Genomic DNA, 23,512 nt, shown 5'->3' on the forward strand with positions numbered 1-23,512 from the left:
TAACCTGCATTTGTATAACGTGTTTGAGAATATATTGGAAGTACTATTGCCAAGCTAATCAGGTAAATTAAAGTTAAAATTAATAGCAAAATTTACAAACAAGACATAGATTATCACTGAAATTATACTCTATTACAGACTACTATTGGAATGCACAAAGCATATTGTAGGACACAGATTATTATATAAAATGTGATCCAGCAAAAAAATAAGCACACACTCTGTAACCAAATGTTACCCATCTCAGTCATGGTAGGTGAATTGTGAACTTTTCTTCTCCAGTGCTGAATTGCCACTGAACAATCTACCATATTTCAGATACGAACACACAGCCTTTGAGATTTAGTCTATGCATGAGGAAAAGCTCTACTCCCATCTGATCATTCCTTCTCACCCTATGTATTCATCCATTCTTATTCTTTACTCTCGTCTTGTTCATTCACAACCACCAAGGAATCATCTGTAGTGTCTTTATCTTGTTCTCTATTCTCAACAGCCTTGACAGTAGCTTTCAATTATCAACCCTACAAGACCTCTGTCCCCTGGCCACCCTTGAATTGTCAATATCAAGGGCCGCTGCATCAGATGAGTGTATCTCTAATTTTCTTACTTATCAAAGAATAGCCCTGCATGCTTCTCAACCAAAGTTATCATCTTATGCAGTCCCACCCAGGACAGGGTCCATACTGCAACATTTCCCTATGACTCTTGACAAACACAAAGATAGTATGTCAACTAAGAAGATGTACATATTTCTCAAAGCTTAGTAACATGCAAAAAGAAAATTGGTCCGTTTTAGAAATGGGTTGTACAAGCAGAAAGGGGCCACCCAGAATCCCCTCTGACTGGCGATCTGAATTCTTGCTTAGGCTGTGAGGCTAAGCACTGCAAAGGAATATAAATAAAAATTAAAAATATCTCTCTGGGTTCCCTGAGGGACAAGGCTGACTGCATAGGGGTTGATGTTGAAAGTATCCCCTCTCCAGGAAAAAGACATCAGGATGGGTATGGCCCTAATGACTCACTGGACAAAGACAGGGGGACCGGAGCCATTACAAGGTCCCCTTCAATTACTGAAGGTCAGGCCTCTATCCCCACCTTCGTAAGATTAGAATTGCCACAGCCCTTCTATACTTAGAGAAGGGAAGAGATGTCAGGGGCAGCCCTGATTACACACTGAAGACCTAAAATCAGCCATAGGCCTAAAATCAGCAATAGTCCTGTCATACATGTATACTAACACCAAGTCTTGGGTCTCTGTGAAACAACATTGAAACAGATGGCTATACACTATTGTAAACAGGCAGCTTTTGTGGAAATTTACCAGCCCGAGTAGTCATAGACCTTGTAAATAGGTAGCCTTGACAGACAATACCAACTTAGATAAGGACAAGTGAGTCATAGGCAGAGTCACAGTGACCTGTCCCCTGAACTTTCACCCAGCCTATACCCGGTTCTGAAAGATATTTGTATTCCCCCTGAACACCCAAACTCCAGTGTCATCCCCTTCCCCACATCCTGCCTTTTTGTGTTTATAACCCCTGTGTGAATGAATTACGATTTGAGAAAAAATAAATAAATTATTTTTTTAAAAAGAGAAAGAAGTGAGTTGTATTTTTACTCATTCTCCTAGGCTAGGAAGCTATTCATAATATTCTGAGAACCCACTATATGCTGAGGTATACTAGAACTAAGAAGAAAACAAAAAGGTTTCTCCTTGTAGAGCTTAGATTTATGTGGGTGAGTAAAAGCAAAAATGTCAAATCAAGTAAATATAAGGTCTACTAAAAGATGTGGAAAGAAAGAGAAAGAGAGAGAAGAGAAAGAAAAACTGAGAGAGAAGGGAAAGAGGGAGACACACACACACAGAGAGAGAGAGAGAGAGAGAAAGAGAGAGAGAGAGAGAGAGAGAGAGAGAGAGAGAGAGAGAAAGACAGAGAAAGACAGAGATAGAGACAGAGACAGAGAGAGACAGAGACAGACAGAGCAGATCTCTATCTCCTTAGGTTGATGATGGCCTGTGAGATGTTACAGAGAGATCTCTCATCCTAGGTTAGCACTGTCAGTCATCTTGCCAGGGCTGGCCTCATTTCCATATTTTCCTCTGTTCTTCAGCCTTTGTCATGGAGCAGCATGGAGAAACTTACCAGAGGCAAGTTCTATGGCCTTAACCTTTGCAGCCTCAGATTCTAGATCTTTGTCTCTTCAAACTAATTGTGAATTACCTGGATTACAGCAGCAAATGAGAACACCATGCATCAGGCCCAAGGGTAATGGAACATTCTGGAACCTGGTGATTCCCAATGAGCTCTTTAAAGAAGGCCCCTTAAGGTAATTATGAGTGGACAAGCCATGTAAGTGCCAAGACAGTGGCCCAGAAGACATGCTGTATCCATTTTAACTCTAACTGGTGAGAGGGTTTCACTCCCTCGAGAGTGGAAGGGTACCTGGAGCTGGGTGTAGGGGAAGGTGATTAGAGGACAGGGAAGAAGCTGGGATCGAGGAGGGGGTGTGCCCTCAGGTAGAAAGGATCTTGGTTTTGTCTGAGCTCTGAGTATGGTATAGGACTTGAATTTAATGTGAGAGAGATACAGCCATAATCAGAATGCACCATGGAGGAGCTGTGAAGTGGGAGAGAACTGGGGAGCTTTGTGGGTGACTACAGCAGAAGCAAGGGAGAGGTTGGGCAGCTGAGGGCTGTGTGGTTTGAAGAGGAGGGTCCTCTTCTCTATTGGTTTAAGGAGGTCCACAAAGTGTCCTGACAGAGTACCACACATTGGAAATGAGAAGTTGAGGAAGGCTCCAACCTGCCTTCCATCACATTTCATATTCCAGTCTAAAAACAATATAACGTCAGTTAGTCAACTAGATTCTGACCTGAGGATGAGGTTCCATGCAAATTGAGAGAGATAGCTCCTGAGTGAAGGAATGAGGGTACCTAGAAATGTGAGAGGCATGAGGGTTCTAGGTCCCAAATGTTCAAGGAGGAGTCATTCTTCCTGGAAGCTTCAGCAGAATGACCAAGGTCAAAGGGATTCCACTCATAATAGTCCAGAACAGAAAATAACCCACATGGTCTTCCACATGCATGATTAAAGTATGCTGAAGCAAACTGTTACAGCCCCTGCATTGAGTAATTCAACTGCTGACTAGAGACACTAAGGTCAGTTTCCACAGAGTCACACGGGGAACAAGGGAAACCACAGAGCTGGATACTGCCTGAGCCTTCCACAATATGGTAAAATAATCAAAATGACAAAGAGCAGAAACAGATGTTGACACCAGGTTTATGAGCAGGCAGATCATCTCTGTCTCCTTTAGGGTACCCCAGATGGCCATTTTAACTTCCTCCCAAGACCCATCACCTCAGGCAACCAGTTGTGGGTAAGTTTGCAAACACTGTATGGTTCTCCACACAAAGGGCATACACCTAACTCTACCACTGAGTCTCAAACTACCTCAGAATAGATCACACTCAGAAAGCCACATACACATGATGGGACTTGTGTGGCGGTGCAGTAAGTATCTAGGTGTGTGTGTGTGTGTGTGTGTGTGTGTGTGACCGGCCTGGCCATGCATATTGAGTACTTGCTTTGCTGCATGTAGTTTTCATTACAGGAAATCATATGCATACACATGTTTAATTTAAAAATTCAAAGTTTCCTGAACTTGTCACACAAATCTTGCCTTTCTGAATGTTCTTTTGTGGTAGAAGCTCTGGTAGTTTCAAGTTGTAAAATTCCTGTAACTGTTGACAGATTTGAAGAGACACAAGCTCTGCTCACAGCAGGTCATGGTGGCTGCTTTCTTTTGGATAATAAGCATTTAAAGAACATCAAACCACACAAAAGCCTGTTCCAGTTAACACAATTCCTATTACCCAGGAGGCTAGTGCTGTAAGCCAGAAGAAAGACAAGATGAATAAGTAAAAGGACAAGGATTCCCCAGATAGATGTGTACGACATCCTAGAACACAAAAGGGTTTAGCTTGTGAGAGGAAAGGGAAGTATTAAGATACATGTGTAGACAGGGACACTGGTACAAATAGTGTTAGGTATACTTAGGACATGGCCTCACCAGGGCTATTATTTCCACATGGTAAATTATGTTGTTTCTTTTTGTTCTAAGATGTGGTTTTATTTTTATGGATGTATGTGAGGGGCTGGGAGGGTATTGGTGTGTATGTGTATAGGGGATAGGTTTGGGGTTTTCTGTCTGTCTGTCTGTCTGTCTGTGTCTATGTCTCCATGTGCTCTCTCTCTCTCTCTCTCTCTCTCCCTCTCCCTCTCCCTCTCCCTCTCCCTCTCCCTCTCTCCTCTCTCCTCTCTCCTCTCTCCTCTCTCCTTTCTCCCTCTCTCCCTCTCTCTCTTCCTCCCCCCTCTCTCTGTCTCTCTGTCTCTCTCTCTCTTTCTGTGTGTGTGCTGTGTGCATGCATGTGTATGTTGGAGTTGCTAGGTGTTCACAGATGCCAAAAGAGGGTATTGGGCCTTTTAGAACTGGAGTTACAGACTGTTGTGAGCCACCCCCATATAGGTACTGGGATCTGAACTCTAGTCCTGAGTGAGAGCAGCAAAGGTTCTTGACTGCTGAGCCATTGCTCTAATGCTGTGTGAATGTGCTTCTGTGATCTTGCCTATTGATACATACTTATTGGCAATGAAAACATGCTTTACAGTATCTGTATATGATCTCTGTATCAGATCATACAGATAAGTATAACAAGCTTTATAACTGGAAAACTTCAAGAAATAAATGAATCACTCTGATTTCATAGTATAGTCATACAAATTTCATTAAAGGCAAGACCCCAGTAGGAATCCCATGAAAATGTTTGAAGATAATTAAGAGAGAATATACTCTTCCAGAAGGTTGCTGATATAGCTGTTAAGCTGTATCACTCCTCTCCTGTGCACACCCCACACATGTACATCTCTTTCTACTTTGGAATTCAGCTGTTATTTAACCTTTTGTAACTATCCTTATAATTTTCCTCTTGTTTAACCATGTTTCATAGTTATATTATAATGTCATCTTTTATACATTGTAATGTTAGCTCTTTATTTATCTCAAACACGACACAGTAAGTCATGGAAAGAAAATGTATCAGAGCTCAACATGTGAGCCATTATCGTTCTATTCTTGGAAATAAATCTAGTGATGTCTTCTACATAGGACACAATGTGGCTAATCAAATTAGATCTTGTCAAACACGGGGACACAAGAGACTAACAGCTGATTCTTTTAAGTGGGTTTCTCCACGCCATGTTCACAGATGTGAACCATTGTGCATTGCTGACAGCCCGTAGCCATTATAAACTCAAGCAAGCATCTCACAAAAGGGCAGCTATAAATATGCAGAGATAAAAAAATTAATTAGTAAGTTTCATCTCATCACATCAAAAATAAAAGAACTTTTAGAAAGTTAAATATCTTTGCTTTTTGGTGTTTAAAATCTGTATGGTATTTAAGCTTATTTTAAAATGCTTTACGCTCAATAGAAATTAAAATTTTAAATGCCCTCAAATTAGATTTCCATATTCATGAACTACAAGGTCCTTTGTTCAGTTTTTTTTTTTAGATTAACTCTCTTTATAACAAATAAAATCAAAACACCTGAAAATGTTAACTCTTATGCAAAGACCCTCTTGAAAACATCTATTCATGTCTCTTATTATAGTTAAATTGATTCTCAGCTTCCTTGTTGCTCCAAGCAATGGCAATGCTTTTATTGACAGAGACGGACTAGAGGTGGGGAAATCATTAATGACTTCCATTAAGCATCCTGAAATCTCCCTGTGTGTCACTAGTAACAGGTGCTCGGTTCGCAATGTCAGGAGGTTCATCACCTTAGCTGCTAGCAGCATGCAAGTATCCACCAGCCCAGTAACCCTGGCACAGCAACACGCTATTCAGGCTTTTACTGTTCTCCCGCTTCTCAGTCAAAACTGCAGGACTGTGGCTGTCCTGCCAAGCAGGCATCAGGAGAATCGCTCTGTTGTCTGTTTGAATTGAGTGTTGTGAAGCAGGAGGCCAAAGAGAGGGGGAAATCTAATTTGAGAACCGCGGACTGAATCGTTTATCACAAAATGCTTCCCTGGTGTCAGCGTGCCTCCAGAGCTGAGAATAAGTAATCACAATCCAGTGTTTGGAGGAAACACATCAAAGTGCCTTTGTGTCCCCACCTTTGTGGGCATGCTTGCTAAAACTGTGCAGCAGTAAAAAGAGTGTTAAGTCCTAATTTAGCCTAATTAACTAGGAGACAGATGCTAATGGAATCTGGTATACGTACTTGAGGTTACAGGCTGCGGCAAATGGAGCCATGCCCAGTCACAAGGAGTGGGCTCATTTTGCCTAGTCTGAAGATTACATAACCGTGAGCAGTGTGCATCTACACCTGAGATTCCTCTGCTTCTGCTCTTACACAGTCCATAGTAAATGCAAGTGGACTTTATTATACCTATAGTTACGTGTATACTGTGCATGCTACTAATTTGTACACACACACACACACACACCCTACTTTCTTTGCAACTAGTGTGAAAGCTGCATACACACACATATATCACACACATTATCTATCTATCTATCTATCTATCTATCTATCTATCTATCTATCTATCTATCTATCTATTTATCTATCTATCTATCTCTCACATGTTGCCCAATATATCACCTAGACTTATATCCTTGGTGATTTTTAACCATCTGAATAAGAATGTGCATTATTCTAGGGGGACACGTCTTCAAGCTCCTCTAAGATGCAAGTTCACATATGTCTCATTAAGGGAGGGTTTCTGGGTAATCAGAGCTCAGTAACAACCATGAATTTTGAAACAAACACGCACTTTGAAAAACCATAGCATCATCAGAACTAATAGCTAGAAAGTAAGGAATGAGAACAAATTAGCCCAAGGACATGCATTGGATGAAAAAGTGAAGACAAAATGCCATCAGGTGTCAGGTAGGAGCCAGGTGGTAAAGATGGCTGTCTAGGTATCAGGTCACTATTCTCTGAACAGAAGGAATGATCGTCATGACTGTCTGAAGGAGAAGGATGACATTCATAGAAAGGAGTCTCCCACTGCTCTGAGGTTTCCTCATAGGAGTGGTAGTTATGTGCAATTTGGAAGTGAGCATCCCAGCGGGCGGGAGAAGTGACTGGGTGATAGAGGAACAGGGAATTCCAGAGAGAATAATGTGTAGGGTCAAAGGCCAGGAAGCAGGACATGGAGCATGAGTGAAGACAGAAAAGGAGAACCTGGGCTCACCACTCTTAGCTCAGAGCCAACTCAGAATCTCTTCTGAGCAGTAAGCTCACGTTCTACCATAACTGGCAACTTAGAGGCTCTCCCATATAGGATTAGCTTGGTTTGATTTGCTCTCTGAGGTTAAAAAAAATGTTTTCCTAAGACCAAAGTCAATGTGATTGGGCTTAGTACTATGAACTGATCTTTTTGTTGGGGACTGGGATAAGGTAGCTGTGGAACAGAGACCACCAGGCCCTTAGCCTTGTTGGAAATTCAGGCCATTGGCATGTAGAGTCTCAAGGGTTGGTGTTCTTTTTTTTTTTTTTTTTTGAGATACATGCAGATGCCCATGTGAAGTTAATTAACTGGCATCTTACAAGCTGACAAAGCAGACATGAACTATAGCTGCACCTCTTGTGTATCTTTGTCTAAGCTCCATGAAGAAGGTACTGACTCCATGACAATATGAATAAAGGGAACAGGGAGCCCCAGGCGGTTCCTCACATGAGAAGACATGCACATATCCAGGGCAGAGGAGAGGAGGGACTCTGTGAATGACTGACATGGAGGGGCAAGATGAGGACATATATGATTAGTAACATGAGTGCAGTAGAGTGTTCCACACCGGGGAGACCTCAGCATCACTTCTGCAAGAAGCTGATTAGGAAACTACATGACAGGGATATATGCCAGGAAGACTTGCAGGCTGTATGTGACAAGAAGGTTAGGAACCACTGGGTAACAGAGGTAGAAACAAAAGTAGGTGGGCTTTAGAGTGACACTGCTTACCCCTCATTTGATATAAACACTGTTGATTGAAAGAAGCACAGCTAACACTTCAGCATCTCTCAATATTAGGATCAAGAACGTCATTGTCATTGTCTCCATTACTCGATGCACATGTTGTGCATGTCTAGTCCAGAGGCCATGTGACTTGGCACATCAAAGATGATACTGGTCACTCAGCAGTGAAGACTGTTAACTGCACTTTCAGAGGACCCAGGTTTGATTTCTTGAACCCAGAGTGGCTCTCATAACCACCTGGAACTTCACTCCAGAGGATCTGATGCTCCCTTCTAACAGCTTCTTTCCAGCAGGCTCCTGGACACATGTGATAAACATACATACCCTCAGGTGTACACACATAAAATAAAATAAGGATTTTTAAAAGGATGATTCATTTCTCTTTAGCCATGACTTGTCCACAAGTAGTAGTACACTACTGTGCAGTTTGCTCTCTACAAGACTCTAGAAGGTTCTGAGGAGGCAGACAATCACTGTGGTTACAAAACTACTTGGTACAGGATATCTTTATCTGGAAATTCAGCTTGCAAGCCTACAGTTTCTAACGGTTTCTCACCCATAATGCAGTCCTACCCCATTCAGCAATTAGCAGGGCCAAAGGCTCCCCCTGTTGTAAACAACCAATTACTTTTAAATGAAAACACGGCTATTAAATTATCTTTCAATAAAGTAAATTAGAGAGACCAGTCACGTAGCCCTCAGTCACTGCTGTGAGTCATCAAGAAATTGATCCGACAGAGTCAGATCTTGCAAAGCTACTCCCAGCATTCCCTCAGATTACAAACGCTGATGGCTCTAGTCAGGCACTGGAGAAATAGTCCAACAGTCCAAGTTGACTTAACCCATGAAGGAAGGTCAGTTTGGGTCAATGAACTCCATTTTCTTGTGTTTCATGCATGATTAAATGGTAATTACACAGTAACGGCAAGTGTTTGGCTGATTACAGTGAGCATAATTGCAGCCCTCAGAATGTCCCCATTTTACATGCTATGCTAAGCAGGCAGGACAAAGGACATTTGATGGGTGATATCTTCCTAGAACTCATAGCTCATCTGCTTGAGGAGGAAATTTTGTCCTACATGAAATGAAGAAGTATATGGCACCTTCTTCTTCCTTAGGGGCCTTGACTCACACACTCAAGCAGCAGCAGCAGCTAGGGGGACAATGTTCCTACCTCAATATTTGTATTTTCTTTTATTTTTAACTTCCATTCTATCACATCCTATCCAATTCTATTTTATTTTGAGACATGGTCTCTTGTAATTCAGGTTGCTCTCAAATTCACTAGGTAGCTCAGGATGGTCTTGACCTTCCTGGCCCTTCCTTTTCCATCTACAGGTGCTACAATCACAGATATTCACCACCATGCTCAGTTATACAGTGAGGAGACTCGAACCCAGGCCTCCATCAACGATAGACAAGCACTCAACCACCTGAGCTCAAGACACATAGCATTATTTTAAGGCAGGTGAAAATGACCATTAATAATAATTTTAAAAATTATCAATAATGGGAAAATTCATGCTTGTTTAAAAAATGAATAAGTTTATAAAAGGAAAATATCCCCCTGGGTTTTTGACTAGCCTCCACTTAGTAGACACTGATGCACAAAACAAAGTTGTAAGAGGCCAACATGGGGAAGGCCAACAGAGGTGCATACCCTGTGTGGAAGAGCAGATTGTGTTCTTCAGCACTCAGAACAAGGAGACACAGCAGGAAGCAGCCTGGGAGAGAAAGCTCCTCCTCACAGCTGTGTTTGATGCTTCCTCACCACTAAATCTACATGTGGGTGGGGATTTCTCAGGCATCTGGAGAGACATCTAAAAGAGGCTGAGTTCCCTCATCTGCAGGAGATGGAATGGCTACATTACAGGTTAAAGTCCTTTAACATTAGCCATTCTGACTAAGGTGAAATGGAGACGCAAAGAGGTTTTATTTTGTATTTCCCTGAGAACTAAGAATACTGAACACATTTTACGTATTTGCTGGCCATTTGGATATCTTCTTCAGAGAGCAGTTTAGTTCGTTAGCTTGTCTTTAAATTAGAGTTTTAAAGAATGTAATTCATTTTTGTTTCTTCAAATCTGAAAAGAAATGAAATACTGACTTATTCTAAAACAAAGATGAGTCAAGAAGACATTGTACAAAATGAAAGGCAAACCACAGCACATCACAGATTGTACAATTCCAGTTTAAAATATGTAGAAAATGCCATTCTATTGACTATAAGATACATGATCATTAGGTAAAAAGAAGAGAACGTAAGGACCAATAAACATTATGTTATATGTAGTCATCCTGACTGTATGCTTTTAGCATTCTGAAATTCACTGACCTGTAAAATTTAAAAGAGTAATTTGCCTGGCATATATTATATCTCAATTATGTATTAAGAAAATAACCTAAACACCTGTATAGCATAAAAATATGTGCTAGCTATTTCTCCCTAGTGGATTCTTTTGGGAAGACATGGGTGGTTTAGTACCTCTAATTCCATATGAATCAGGTAGAAGATTAAACAAACAAACAAACAAACAAACAAACACAAAACTAGAAGTACCAAACAGATCTTAAGATTCTATGCTACAACCTTAGGAAAAATGTAACTCTTTATACACTCTTGAGATTAACCCGCCAATGTGTAGTCAGGCAAGATGGTATTCCTATTCTAGGGGCTATTTCTTCATGCTGCAGACTCTTTCCTGTGGAGACTTGAATTTCATGTAATCCCACTTGTCAATTCATGAGACTAACTCCTATGTTATTGGGGTCATATTTACAGTCTTTGCTTATGTCATGAAGTCTTATATTTGTCTCTGTTTCATATATTTTAGTTGAAGCCTTTGATGAACTTTGAATTGATTTCTTTTTTTTATTAGATATTTTATTTATTTACATTTCAGATGTCATCCCTTTTCCCCATTTTCCCTCCTTAGAAACCCCCATCCCATCCCCCCTCCTTTTTGCTTTTATACCATTTTAATTACATACAAGTATTAAGGTCAGTTCTAGGTTGAGGAATTAGCAATAGAATAGATGCAAATAGCCAAGGAACAAGCAAGACTTTTGCCCTTTAGTGCATATCTCTGAAGCATAATTACAGCTTTCTCTCTGTGTAGCAACACTTCTATCTTTGGAACAAAATCAATTTGGTTGTGATGTATGACCTTAATATGTTCTTGAATTTGATTTGCAAGACTTTTATTAAGAATTTCTGTATCTATGTACTTTAGGTACATTAGTTATTAGCTTACTTTTTTGTTACTGTGGCCTTATCCAGGTGCAGTATTAACACTATGTTAATCAGAGGTTGGTTGTGTTCCTTCTCTTTCTATCTGTGGAGCTGCATAAGTAGCATTGGTGTTAAGGTCTTCTTGAAGCTCATCAAAGAATCCATCTGGCTTTGGGTTTTTCTTTGTGAGAAGACTTTTAATTATTGCTTCAGTCTTGATGATTTATTTCCTTCTGTTTCACCTGTTTATATCATCTTGTTTTAATTTAGGTAAAACCTTTGTGTTTAGATATTCATTCATGAAGTTTAAAATGTCCAGTTTTTGAATACAAGTTTTCAAATTGCTCCCTAGAGATTCTTTGGATTTTATTGGAATCTGTAATAACCTCCCCATTTTCCACTGTGATTTAGTATTAATTTTGGTATTTTTTCTGCCTTTCTTCTTGTTATTTTTGCCAGGAAATTTTCAGTCTTATTTTTCAAAGAATTATCTCAGTGCTTGATTGGCTCTGTGGATTATTCTTTTGGCCTTGGCTCAATAAAGAGATGCAGACTTTAACTCAATAACAAGATAAAATATCTATTGTTCCCAGGAAGCCTACCCCACTGCTAAAGACACCCATAGAATGAGAGTCAAAGAATGGAAGACTACCTTGTAAACAGAAACCAACAACAATCCATTACAGCCACTTCTGATATCTGATCAAGTTGATATCAAATCAATATTACTCAGGAGGGATAAAACATTTGTCAAGAAGATATAGTAACTGTACAAAACATCAGGATTCCTATGAGAGATTTTCTTGATTAGATTATTTGAAGAGGGAAGAGCCACCATGAATGTGGATAGCACCTTCTAGAAGCAGCCCAGTTAAAAGAAAATAGACAAAATCATTGGTTTTTGCCTAATTATATCTCATTCTGGAAGCTTCACTTATCCTGTGGCTTCTGTATCCTTTGACTGATACAAGAAACAGCCTTTTGGTCTTCCAAGGTAGAGAAGATCAAGGTAGGTCTTCCAAGGTAGCCCAATGATCAGAGGCATTCTAGAAGTCTCCCAGGCTATCAGTACCAAACTAGAACTGCTGCATCAAATATTGATCAACTACCATACCCCTCACCTCTCCAGTATAAGATGGCCACTGTTGGACTGTCTGGGCCATATCATGGAAGCCAATCTAATAAAATACCCCTTGAATGTATAGCTCATTCTACCAGTCATATTCTTTGAAAGGACCTGACCAACATAGTCAGGTGATTGGTCTTTAGCTTCTCATGGCTCTGCTGTGTTATCATGGTGGACATGATAGATTCTGTTCTGGATCTCATTTGCTCAGACATTCCACTCATGAACTTTGTTCTTTCCTGTGCTCAAATGCTTGAGACCGTCTCCTTCCTCTATGGATAGTATTCCCGTATGAATCTTTTGCAGTGCTGGTTTGACGATCATGAATTGTTGGAGCTTGTGCTAGTTTTTAAATGCTCTCATTTCTCTATCAATTTTATAAGCTCTTTTAGATACAGCAATCTTGGCTGGCAGCTACTTTCCTTTGAGGCCTAAATTAGATCATCCCATGCTTTCCTAGTTGCTGATGTTATTAAGCTGAAGTTTCCACCATTGTAGGTAAGGTGGTGATTTCTCTCTTGTTGTCTTTAATGTTTCTTTGTGTTGTACTTATAACTTGACTACAATTTGAGGGGAGAAATTCTTCTCTTGTCATACCTATTTGAGATATTTGGATAGACAATTCTTTCTCCAGATTTGGAGAACTTCATTGAGTTGATTTTTTGTATCTTTAGTGTTTCAGCTTATTCTGGACCATGGATCCTCAAATTTGGTGTCTTGATCATATCTTTGAATTATTAGATATTGGGAACATGCTCACTTATATGATTAAGAGTATTGAGTATACTCCCACCCTGTTTTTCCTATTCTTTATCTTTTTCATAGTGTTTATTGCTGTGTCAAAAGTTTTGTTCCAAAAATTCTATTTGATTTTTTAAAAATATTATCAAGTTGTTGTTGTTGTTGAATTCAATGACTTTTCCTTTGTTACTGACCTTTCTCTCTAGACCCTGGCTTGAATGCATCTTGTCTACAGAAGGTTTTTTGAGACTTGCATCTGGTATGTTCCCTGTGTTGGGTTCCTTGCCTGTAGTAACTAAGAAGTTAGAGTCTTTAAGAAGAGTCATTTTGTCATGAATGCTGATCTTCTCATGTTGTGTGTCTCTATGTTGTAACTTGTGTGATTGTTGGTCTGAATCACTCTTGTGATTTATTGAGAGATTTTCTCTGCAACACAAGACACAGAGCAAGGAGAAACTAACTGATGCTACAAATGGCTTTTGCTTCCCCTCCTCTGCTAGGAACATGGCTGCATCTGTGTCTATACCCTACTTCTTACTGTACACTGCAGGTCCTAAGTAGCATTCTCCATCCTTTTTGGGTTTCTGAATTCCTTTATCTTTGTCCTTCATTGGAACTGAGCTTTTGTTTTGTTTGTTTGCTTTGTTGTGTGTGTTTGTGTGTGTTTTCATTTTGACTGTCTCCTTCATAGGCCCAGAATGAAGCAGCTCCTGGCTTGTCTTCTTACCCACAAGTCCCACATCACTTTCAAAGCCTGTAGTAAGAGCACCCACCTCATTTTATGCCTGAGATGTTAGCTTTATGCTGCTGTTCTGGCACTTTGTATGCCTTGCCTATATCTCTTATATTTCCCATGCTTGCTCTAACTCCTTGTTGGTTGGTTTTGTTCTGATATGCTTGTGAGTGCTCTCCTTTTTCCCAATTAATTAGTTAATTGCATAATTCACCTTACATCCCTGTTGTAGCCTCCCTAGTCCTCCCTCACTCAGCCTCTTCTCCCTTCCCCCCTCCTCTTCTCTTCTGAGAAGAGGGAGTCTCTTCCAGGGAATCAACCCACCTTGGGACATCAAGTAACTATAGTACTAGGCATACCCTCTCCCACTGGGGCTGGTGTAGGAAGTACAATTAGGGGAACAGGATCCACAGACAGGTGACAAAGTTAGGGACTTCACCCCGACTCACGTTTTTTGGGGACCCACATGAAGACCAAGCTGTACATCTGCTACATATGAGCAGAGGGCCTAGATCCAGCCCATATATGGTTTTTGGTTGGTAGTTCAGTCTCTGGGAGTCTCCAAGAGCCCAGGTTAGTTGATTCTGTGGGTGTTGTAGTTTCCCTATCCTCTCCAGGTCCCTCAATCCTTCCTCCATTATGGTTGCAGACAAGCGCCCATGCTCTTCTTTGTGTGCCCTGGCCTCTTGTGCTGTATATGCTCTTCTGTCTGGATGTGGCTTCTGTGCACCCTATGCTATCCCCAGCTTTCAAAGTTATCTTTGCTCTGCTGTGCTATCTCTGTATCTGAAAATCACACTGTTTTCTTTCAGGAATGTAGCCTTGAACATGGCAACTTTCTTTGCTATTCTAGACCAACAAAGCCACAAGCATAGAGACAGAATCATACTCGTCTTATTCCAAGCCTAAACAGGAGGCCAACATTTCTAAGTCACAGTCCATACCATGTTTTTATATCCTGATTTTTCTACAGACTTGAAGATGATATCTAGAAAAAGTCTGATACTAGATGTGGAAGTACATTTAACCCCAGCACAGGGAGGTGGAAGATGGCTTGTTACAGGCTAGCCAGAACTACATGGTGAGATCCTACCTCAAAACAAAACCAATGGGAGACAGAGAATATCCAACATGACATTTATCCACATAGATGATACACCTGGAGGTTTACTAACAAGAACAAGACAATTGGAGGACATGTAAGGACTCTGCTAAATCATATAGAATTGACAACACTCAGGTTATTGTCTATAATTCTACATATTGCTAAGTAATACACATGAGAATATTGCAAAACGAAATTATAAAGTTCCTTTTCCATATAAATGTCTGTAGATTTAATTTTTACAATCATACTCCTGAAGTATATTAAATTATTATATGGATGGAGGAAAAGTATCTATGATGTTCAAAAATTGCCTTTTTTTTATCCTAAAGTAGGAATATATTCTTTGAATACGAATCATGAATGAAGGTAGAAAAATTAGGGCTCTTAGGGATAATACCTTTCTAAATAGAAACATTTTTTTAAAACCTGAGAGAAGGCTTGTTATAGTGTGAAGTCTCCCCAGCCCACGTGACTGAGCACTGAGATGTTTACCGAACTGCACTGAAAATTTATATCCATCCAAAACCTGCACATAGAAGTTTCCAGCAGTCATATTCATAGTTGCCCAAACTTGGAAGTTGGTGAGACATCCTTCATTTTGGTGGATGATGGATTCTTAAACTCAAAGGTCTTCCCGTAATAGATTGTGCTCACCTCTTAAAGTATGATGCACCACCTTGAAAGCCATAGATGAGATTTAACTGTGCTGCAGAGAGGAAGAGGCCCAGTGGGAAAGGGCTGTGTGATGCCCAACTGCAGCTGTGCCACATTTGAGAAAAAAAAACTCAAGGTGGGAGGTGATCAGGAATGTCCAAGAAATGGGGTTTGGCAAAAAGGGGGAGAGTAGAGAGTTCATGTCCAGACACAAAGTAATTACTATTTGGAAAGACACTGTGATGGTAGCTATGTGTATTTACCATTGGCCTAACCTCTGACAACAGATGGAGCAAGTGCTGCCATCAAATGGAGTCCTGGGTGACAATGACATATCAACTGGGTTCATAGACTGACAAAGTGCCACTCTTCAGATAGACAGTGGGGAAATCAGTGTGTTAGGAGCTGAGGGACTGGATATTTATGACAACTCTGTACTTTCTCTTTAATTTTTTAGTGAACTTAAAAATAATGTAGAAAACAGTCTGTTAAAAATGTAAATATAGAGAAGGTAAAAATACAGAGCATATCACCTCTGACCCTGTGGATTTTTCAGTTTGCTAAATAAAGTATACTGATTACCAATTGGTTTACTGCATATTCCAAAAACAAAGGATGATTTTATACAACAGAAAGCAAAAGTGCATGATACCAAACTAAAAGACATTCCTTCTTCCCTCCCTCCCTGCCTCCCTTCCTTCCTTCCTTCCTTCCTTCCTTCCTTCCTTCCTTCCCCCTCTCTTCTTTCCTTTCTTTCCATTTCTCCCCCTTCTCTCTTTCTCTCTCTCTAGGATAGGCACTAGGAGGGAGCTTCTTTAGACAGATTTCACTGACCAGACAAAGCTCTCTCCATAGAATACATGCCTAGCATGCATGATGAAATGTCCCCTTCAACCCCAGTACCACATAAATTCATACCTGCAATCATCACAGTTGGGAGATAGAAACAGGAAGTTCAGAAGTTCAAGGTCATATTTACGACCTTGCCTCAAAAAAAAAAACAAGCAAACAAACAAAAAAGTATAAAAGAAAATGATAATTAAAATAAAATAGAGATATGTGTTTGTGAACTGTCATCTCGAATCAGAGGGACACCAGAGTAAGAAACTGGGGAGTCTGAATCCTGGATTTCATGGATGACCCCTTAAAGCATTAACTTGACTTCAGCCAATTTCCTTATGTAAATCCTAACAGAGAATTCTACCAACCTGCCAAGTGACAAAGTTCGTGGACACATGTATATTAGCAGAACTCCTTTCGATGTTACCGAATTACATAGCACCTCTATCTGATGCTCTTTGGAAGGTACTAAAAGGTTGAACTGCCACAGAGTGTATCAATCCCATCTTTCTGAGTAAGCAATTCGAATGGGATTCGAACGGGGCAGAGTGGATTCGCCTATCTTAAGTACCTAAGAGTTCAAGTACAGGAATGTGCCTCTCAGTAATAGTTCACCAGAGGCTACTCTATTAGTGATGTCAAGCCTGAGCTTGAGGAAGGATGCAGACACTTGGGAAGTGGAAAGGAAAGCATTTACTAACCCTTGTCAGCAGGTACCTGAGGTCCCATACAGGCTTAAGAGGAAGTTAGAGAAGCCAGAGTCAATGCCAGGTTTGGGAGAAGCCCAGACACAAACTCCACTTTCCCCATATTGTGATCACCTGCCTTCCACTGCTGCCTAAATAATCACTCTCCAGGTGAAAACTATGAAGTCATTCTTTTCCCTCCAGCTTCCCTACCTGGTAACACACACATTCCTAAGCCAATTGTTCTCTTGACAATGATAGACTAAGGACACACCACCATTCAGTACAGCCTCTAGCATTTGAGAAAAGAACCCCTGTGAACTCCTGCCTTTCCATCTCTTGAGGCACTCACATAAGAATCCTCCAGTAAGGTTAGTCACATGACTCCCCTGCCAAAACAGTTTTTCCAATATGCAGAGGAAGGCATGCAGAGATGTAGGGAAGACTCTAACCCAGCAGGGCTCATGGGATTCTCCCCATCCACTATCCGGCCACACCCTTTGCTCTGATACAGGCTTCCACCCAAGCTTTGCCCTCTTTCCTTAGGTTCCCAGCTCACACAAAACCAATACATGCAATGCATGCATCCTGTTTGTTTGTCTTTTGTCATAGGGACCTTGGATATGAACCCAGTCAGAGACAAGAAGTCTTTTTCCTTCTTAATTAAAAAAGAAAACCATAAAGATCCTTTCTCCTTTATAATACATCCTTTCCAAGACTCAATTTATGCTAAGGAAATATTTCTCACTCACATATGAACAGAATTCTCTGCCCCTGGCAAGCCCTGGTGTTCAAACAAGAAACCCATGTTTGCACCTACTGGAGAACTGGATGGAGAAGCCAGACTTGCTGATGAAGAAATCACTGTCAAACTGCAGAGTGAGGGAGTTGAAGGTGCTGTGGATGTCCTCTGGTAGGGCTGAACCACTCCACTCCTTCAGCAGGATGTTGCTGTCCACTGGGCCATCCCAGACCTTGAGGATGTCATGAGCCGTTTCAGTGTCAAACACAATGAAGTGGAGGCTGCAAGAGACAGCAGAGCTTCTGTGTTCAGTAAGAATCACACTGGCCCTCAACAGAAGGAGTCATCCTAGCCACAAGGTTGTACTGACCACCTGCCCATTTCACATTCACATCAAATGTGTTCTCCAAGCATCTGACAAAGAAAAATGAGGGTCCGAGCAGTTCAAAACATAGCACTGTACAAACACATCGGTCACCACTGTAGAGAGTCAAGCAGGAGGCTAATCTGTCTGTCAAGGACACAACACTTCACCCCAAGACAGCTAGATCGTTTTTATAACTTCAGCCAGAGCACACACAGCAAATAACCTCGGTACACTAGCTTCTTCTTATTAATGTTGGTCTTGACATGCCACTTGGTGGCAGCACACGCATCAGGAGAAAGACTTGCAGAAGTCTCTCTCTGAACAGTCTGTTCTGATGTTGTTTGGGTAAATTTTATCTTCAGAGTTAGTACATTATTTGAGACACCACCACAAAAGCAGAACTTTCCAATATAAATTCTCTTCTTTATAACACCTTTAGCGTGCTTATATTAGACTTTCAGGTATTTCCCAGAGCCATCTTTATGCTCGAGGAAGCTCGCAATGACAACGGACAAATAGAAGAATTTAGCTAAAATGCCAGCAAAAGGCTTTTCCCCCAGCGAGTTCTTTATAGGTTTTCATTTACTGGTTATTGTTCATGGATTGTGCTACAGACACAATCTCGATAGCTGACCTACCCAGAGCTATATGTGAATCTCAACTACATTGTTTCCCACATATTATATATACAAAGGACTAGTACATCTCACCTGGGTAAAGAAATAAAATATGTAGTGTACGGTGGTACAAGATATTATAAAGAATAGAATATGGTAGAATTTATTTCTCAGCATTTATCTAATCAATAATTTGTCTTGCCTGTTTTAACTCTTTTTCTTTAAATAAAATTTTATGGGTACACCTATATATCTCCTCTATACTATTAGCCAATTACCTGCTTGTTCCAAAATCCCTCACTGTATGTTGTGATATTCTCATTTATACTTTCAACATTCCCAAATATGCTAGTGTGTAGAGATCCATGAGTCCCTGGGACACCCATGTGTTCAATGGAAAGCAAGCAGGTAGAACCATGTAAACTGTTATGTGTCTACACCATTTTCAGTTCAACTTTACATTTGGAATTATGAGTCTCCATGGGTGAAAAGTATAGAGTCTCTTAATTTAAAATTTGTTTTTAATTTATGTGAATCCACGTGTGTTCCTGTGCATGTACGGGCGATTTAAGGAACTTGCCAAGGCTAGAAGAGGATGTCAGATGTCCTGGAGTTGGAGCAATAGGTAGAGTAAGGGTGCCGATGTGTGTTGGGAGCCAACACTGAGCAGAAAGCGGCTATCATCTTTGCAGCCATCTCGAGCCATATACCCTGACAAGAGACTTGTTTTCAACAGCCCGCAACAGCTGAGCACACTCTGATAAATATCTTGTTTTTCTTACATATCTTGTTTTGTTGTTTATTGACCCAAGCTGCAAGGTGCACGTGGTAAAGTGTCTTCAGCTGCAGTCCCCTGCTTATGCTTATATATACCCAGGATTTCCTTTCAATAGAGGGGGTACTTGAACAGACTCTCTGTCTCGTCTCCATTCTGCTCATCTCTTGCCCCTCCATCCCCACTCTCTCTCTTGCTAGACCCTGACCCACAGATTGGAGGAGCAGCTCGGGCAGTTACAAAGTGGCCCCCAAATGTGGGGCAGAAGGGCAGTTACAGATATGGGTGCTAGAAACAGAACTTTGGTCCTCTGCAAATGCAGTTTGCACTCTTAACCACTGAGCCATCTCTCCATTCCCCTGTTAATTACTTCAAAGGCCCAGAAGCATGCTCATTTTCCCTTCCTCCATTACAGCACAGTTAGTCAAGGTCTCTCTCTCTCTCTCTCTCTCTCTCTCTCTCTCTCTCTCACACACACACACACACACACACACACATTCAAAATAGAATACAGTACTACACTGGATATTTTAGAATGGCCATTGAAGAGCCTTTGGAGACCTGACATTACTCACTAACAAACACCTAGCCACTCTGCCCTCCCTATGACTCTATTTCTAGTCTTGTAATGATGTACTGAGGCCCTTAACATCTTTGCCAATTCCCAACAGTACATGTGATATGTGTGTAGACAAAAAATAGATGGAGGGGTTCCAGTTAATTGTGACCATTGATGATTAATAAGATTGGCTATGGTGTGTGTGTGTGTGTATCAGTTTTTCTTCAAAGTAGCTGAGCAACTCAGTATTTGTAGAATTTCAGCAGTATACAAAGACCATCTCTGAGACAATAGAAGTCATTGAATTACCGAAGCAGCCATCACCTTTTGCATTGCAATTGAAATGCCCAGCAACAAGAATAAACAAAAAATATCACATTCTAGTATATCATGAGGATAAAATGGGGAAAGGAGAGGAGAGGTGAGATTCTTAGGCCTGGGGTAAAGAAGACAAGCCACATGGCAGTATGAGGTATGTATAGAGACTTGAGGAAACCAGAAGCCCTGAAATAGTCACATGGGGGTTGAAGGGGTAGATGCATTCTACCAAACAAAAACCCAATACAGAATTCTCCTACCTTGGAGAAGACCCAAGAATCCAGAGGAGAGAGGAGAGGGAGGAAGAGAAGGGAGGGAGATGAAGGGGGAGAGAAGAGAAGTATAGAAGGGAGGGATGGAGGAAAGGAGGTGGGAAGAAAGAGAGAGAAAGAGAGAGGGGGGAGAGGGAGGGTGAGGGAGAGAGAGGGGGAGGGATTCAGAGACAAAGACAGAGAGTGAAAGTCATAAGACCAGAGAAGAAATGAGAGGGAGGGGAGGTGGTGAGGAGGAAGAGGGACCTTTCTGGGTATGTTAAGTATTTTAACCTTCTGGCAGGGTGAAGTATCAGGTCAGGTGATTTTGAAACAATGACTTCATCATCAGCTGTGAAAATGTCCTTATTTATACTTTATGCTATAGACAAAAGAATACAGACAGATTAAATTCATGGCCTTCCTGAAGGATGCTAGAAGCAGATCCATGCTCCTTATGAAAGTTCCAGATTAGAGACCCAGAGAGCCTGGCAGATTCTAATACACTTTGTAAGGTAGCAAAACATGACAGAGGGGTTGTGGGAAAGAGTGTGCAAGGCACATTTAAGATTTTAGCCTCAAAACCAAGAAGTCTGGAGTGGCCAGTTGAGAAAGGGAGTAGGTTGGTACCTGTGTGGCTTAGAAGAGTGGAATCTCTGGGCTGGACTTCTGACCTCAGACTTGTGCAGAGGGAAATGCACAGCAGCTCTGAGATGGAAAGAGGCTCCAGAGGAAGTCTGGATTCCTCTGATGCATGATTTTAAATCTTAAGACAAGATGAAGCCACCAATGTTCACAGGCAGGGACAGAATCATAGCCAACACATTACCTGATCACAGGCATTTGCTCATTTGCACAACGTGCCCTTTATTTTCCTAATTAGTGTTGACGTCAAATAAAAAATATAAATAAAAAGGAAAGGACATGATTATGCCTAGGGATGGTGGAGGAGAAAGTTTATTGTAGATAAAAGAGAGAGCATAGCCGGGGCAAAAACATCTGGAAGAGCCTAGAGAAAAGGAAAGAAGCCAAGAACACAAAAGATAAAAGACGGCTGGGTGACCAAAATGGCTAAATTACATAGCAAAGAGCCTCTGGAGGAAGGGCAGCTTGGAGAAAGGAAGTCCAGACCACTTACCTGGGCTGGAAAAGTTAGGGTCAAGGGTTGAGGGTGGGGCATACCAGCCAGGAGGACTATGTAACAGGTTGGGACAGAGGGATGCCAGGCCCAGGTCTGCTTTGATATGTTAAATAGACATCTCAGGATTTGTCCCAATGTTTGAGACTTAACAGATCTATCATCTTGCTGAATTAGAAAAAAAAGTAAAAATAAAAAGACACCTGCCACTTATACCGTGGACATGCTTGTTGTATTTCTGGGTCTTTAATTTCTCATAACAAAGATTAAAATCTTATTAAGTTATTCCTCTCTGCTCATTTGGATAATCACACATTTTTAAACTAGTATGTAAATGAGGTGGACTGCAAAGTTCAGCTATGTTTTTTTTTCTTCTCTCTGTTTGCTTTCTTCATTCTTTGATGGATGGGTTGCTTTAGACTATTAAAAAAATTAGATCAATTCATTCTTTATTGATTTTTTCTGCTCTGGAAGCTATTTACAACATATCATTTTAAGATAGTTATTATATAAAGAGTAATTTCCTTTGTATTGCAAACAGAAAAAAAATTGTCAGTTATTTTTCTACTCAATGATATCCAGAAATAATAGTTTTTTTTTATATTTATTTTCTTTACTATCTCTTTTCTTTGATGTGTTTGTTGAGACAAGATTTCGCACTCTCCTGGGCTTACCTGGGACTCACTATGGAGCCCAAGCTGGCCTTAAACTCACAACAGCCCTTGTACCCTCTGTCCCATCGTTTTGCTACCTTACAAAGTATATTAGAATCTGCCAGGCCCTCAGGGTCTTCCTGTAGAATTTCCATAGGGAGCATGGGTCTGCTTCTGGCATCCTTCAGGAAGGTCACAGATTTCACACTAACCATCTGCATTCTTTGCTGTAGAGCATGAAGAGTAAACAGGCACCTGCAACTCAAATCTGTAGCCCAGCCCCCAATTCCAGAAGGCTTTCTCTAGGAGCCCACTGGCCATGCCTGAAAGCAGTGAAGCAAGTGGGTGAGCTTATCTTTACTCTTCCTCCTCTCCTCCATATCCAGTTCCCAGTCTCATCCCCTGCTCTGTAGCAGACTAACTCTTATGGCCTCTTCTCATTCTTTTACCTCATTCTCAGGGGACTAAGCAGATCCTAAGGGAACATCCTGCATTCTTCACCCCTATAGATCCCCCAGGCCTCACTTTTAGCCCACCGCCATTCCAATGTATCCACTTCTGTTGGGAGCCGACACCTAGCCGAAAGCGGCTATCATCTTTGCAGCCATCTTGAGCCACAGACCCTGACAAGAGACTTGTTTTCAACAGCCCGAAACAGCTGAGCACATTCTGATAAACATCTTGTTTTTCTCACATATCTTGTTTTGCTGTTTAGTGCCTCCAGCTGCAAGGCACATGTGATATCCACACTACTAGGCACACATCGTCTCCACACTGCTAGCTAGGTGCACGTGATATCCGCGCTGCAAGGCACATGACGTAGTGCCTTCAAGTGTGCTTGTCCACGAGGGCAAGGCACGTGATAAAGGGTATAAATACCCAGGATTTCCTTCCAATAAGGAGACTTGAAGAGACTTGATC

General features: G+C 41.1%; 1 protein-coding gene across 1 annotated transcript in view; it reads right to left on the reverse strand.

Annotated features, from left to right (window-relative positions):
- Csmd1 (CUB and Sushi multiple domains 1) overlaps nt 1-23,512 on the reverse strand; it is a 1,525,237-nt gene that overhangs the window by 205,419 nt on the left and 1,296,306 nt on the right. The window contains exon 26 of the mRNA XM_028766288.1: nt 17,992-18,194. Within this exon, the coding sequence (XP_028622121.1) occupies nt 17,992-18,194 (203 nt within the window). The remainder of the gene's footprint in view (nt 1-17,991; nt 18,195-23,512) is intronic.

This window comes from Grammomys surdaster, unplaced genomic scaffold, assembly GCF_004785775.1.
Source record: "Grammomys surdaster isolate TR1022 unplaced genomic scaffold, NIH_TR_1.0 167, whole genome shotgun sequence".
Taxonomy (NCBI): Eukaryota; Metazoa; Chordata; class Mammalia; order Rodentia; family Muridae; genus Grammomys; species Grammomys surdaster.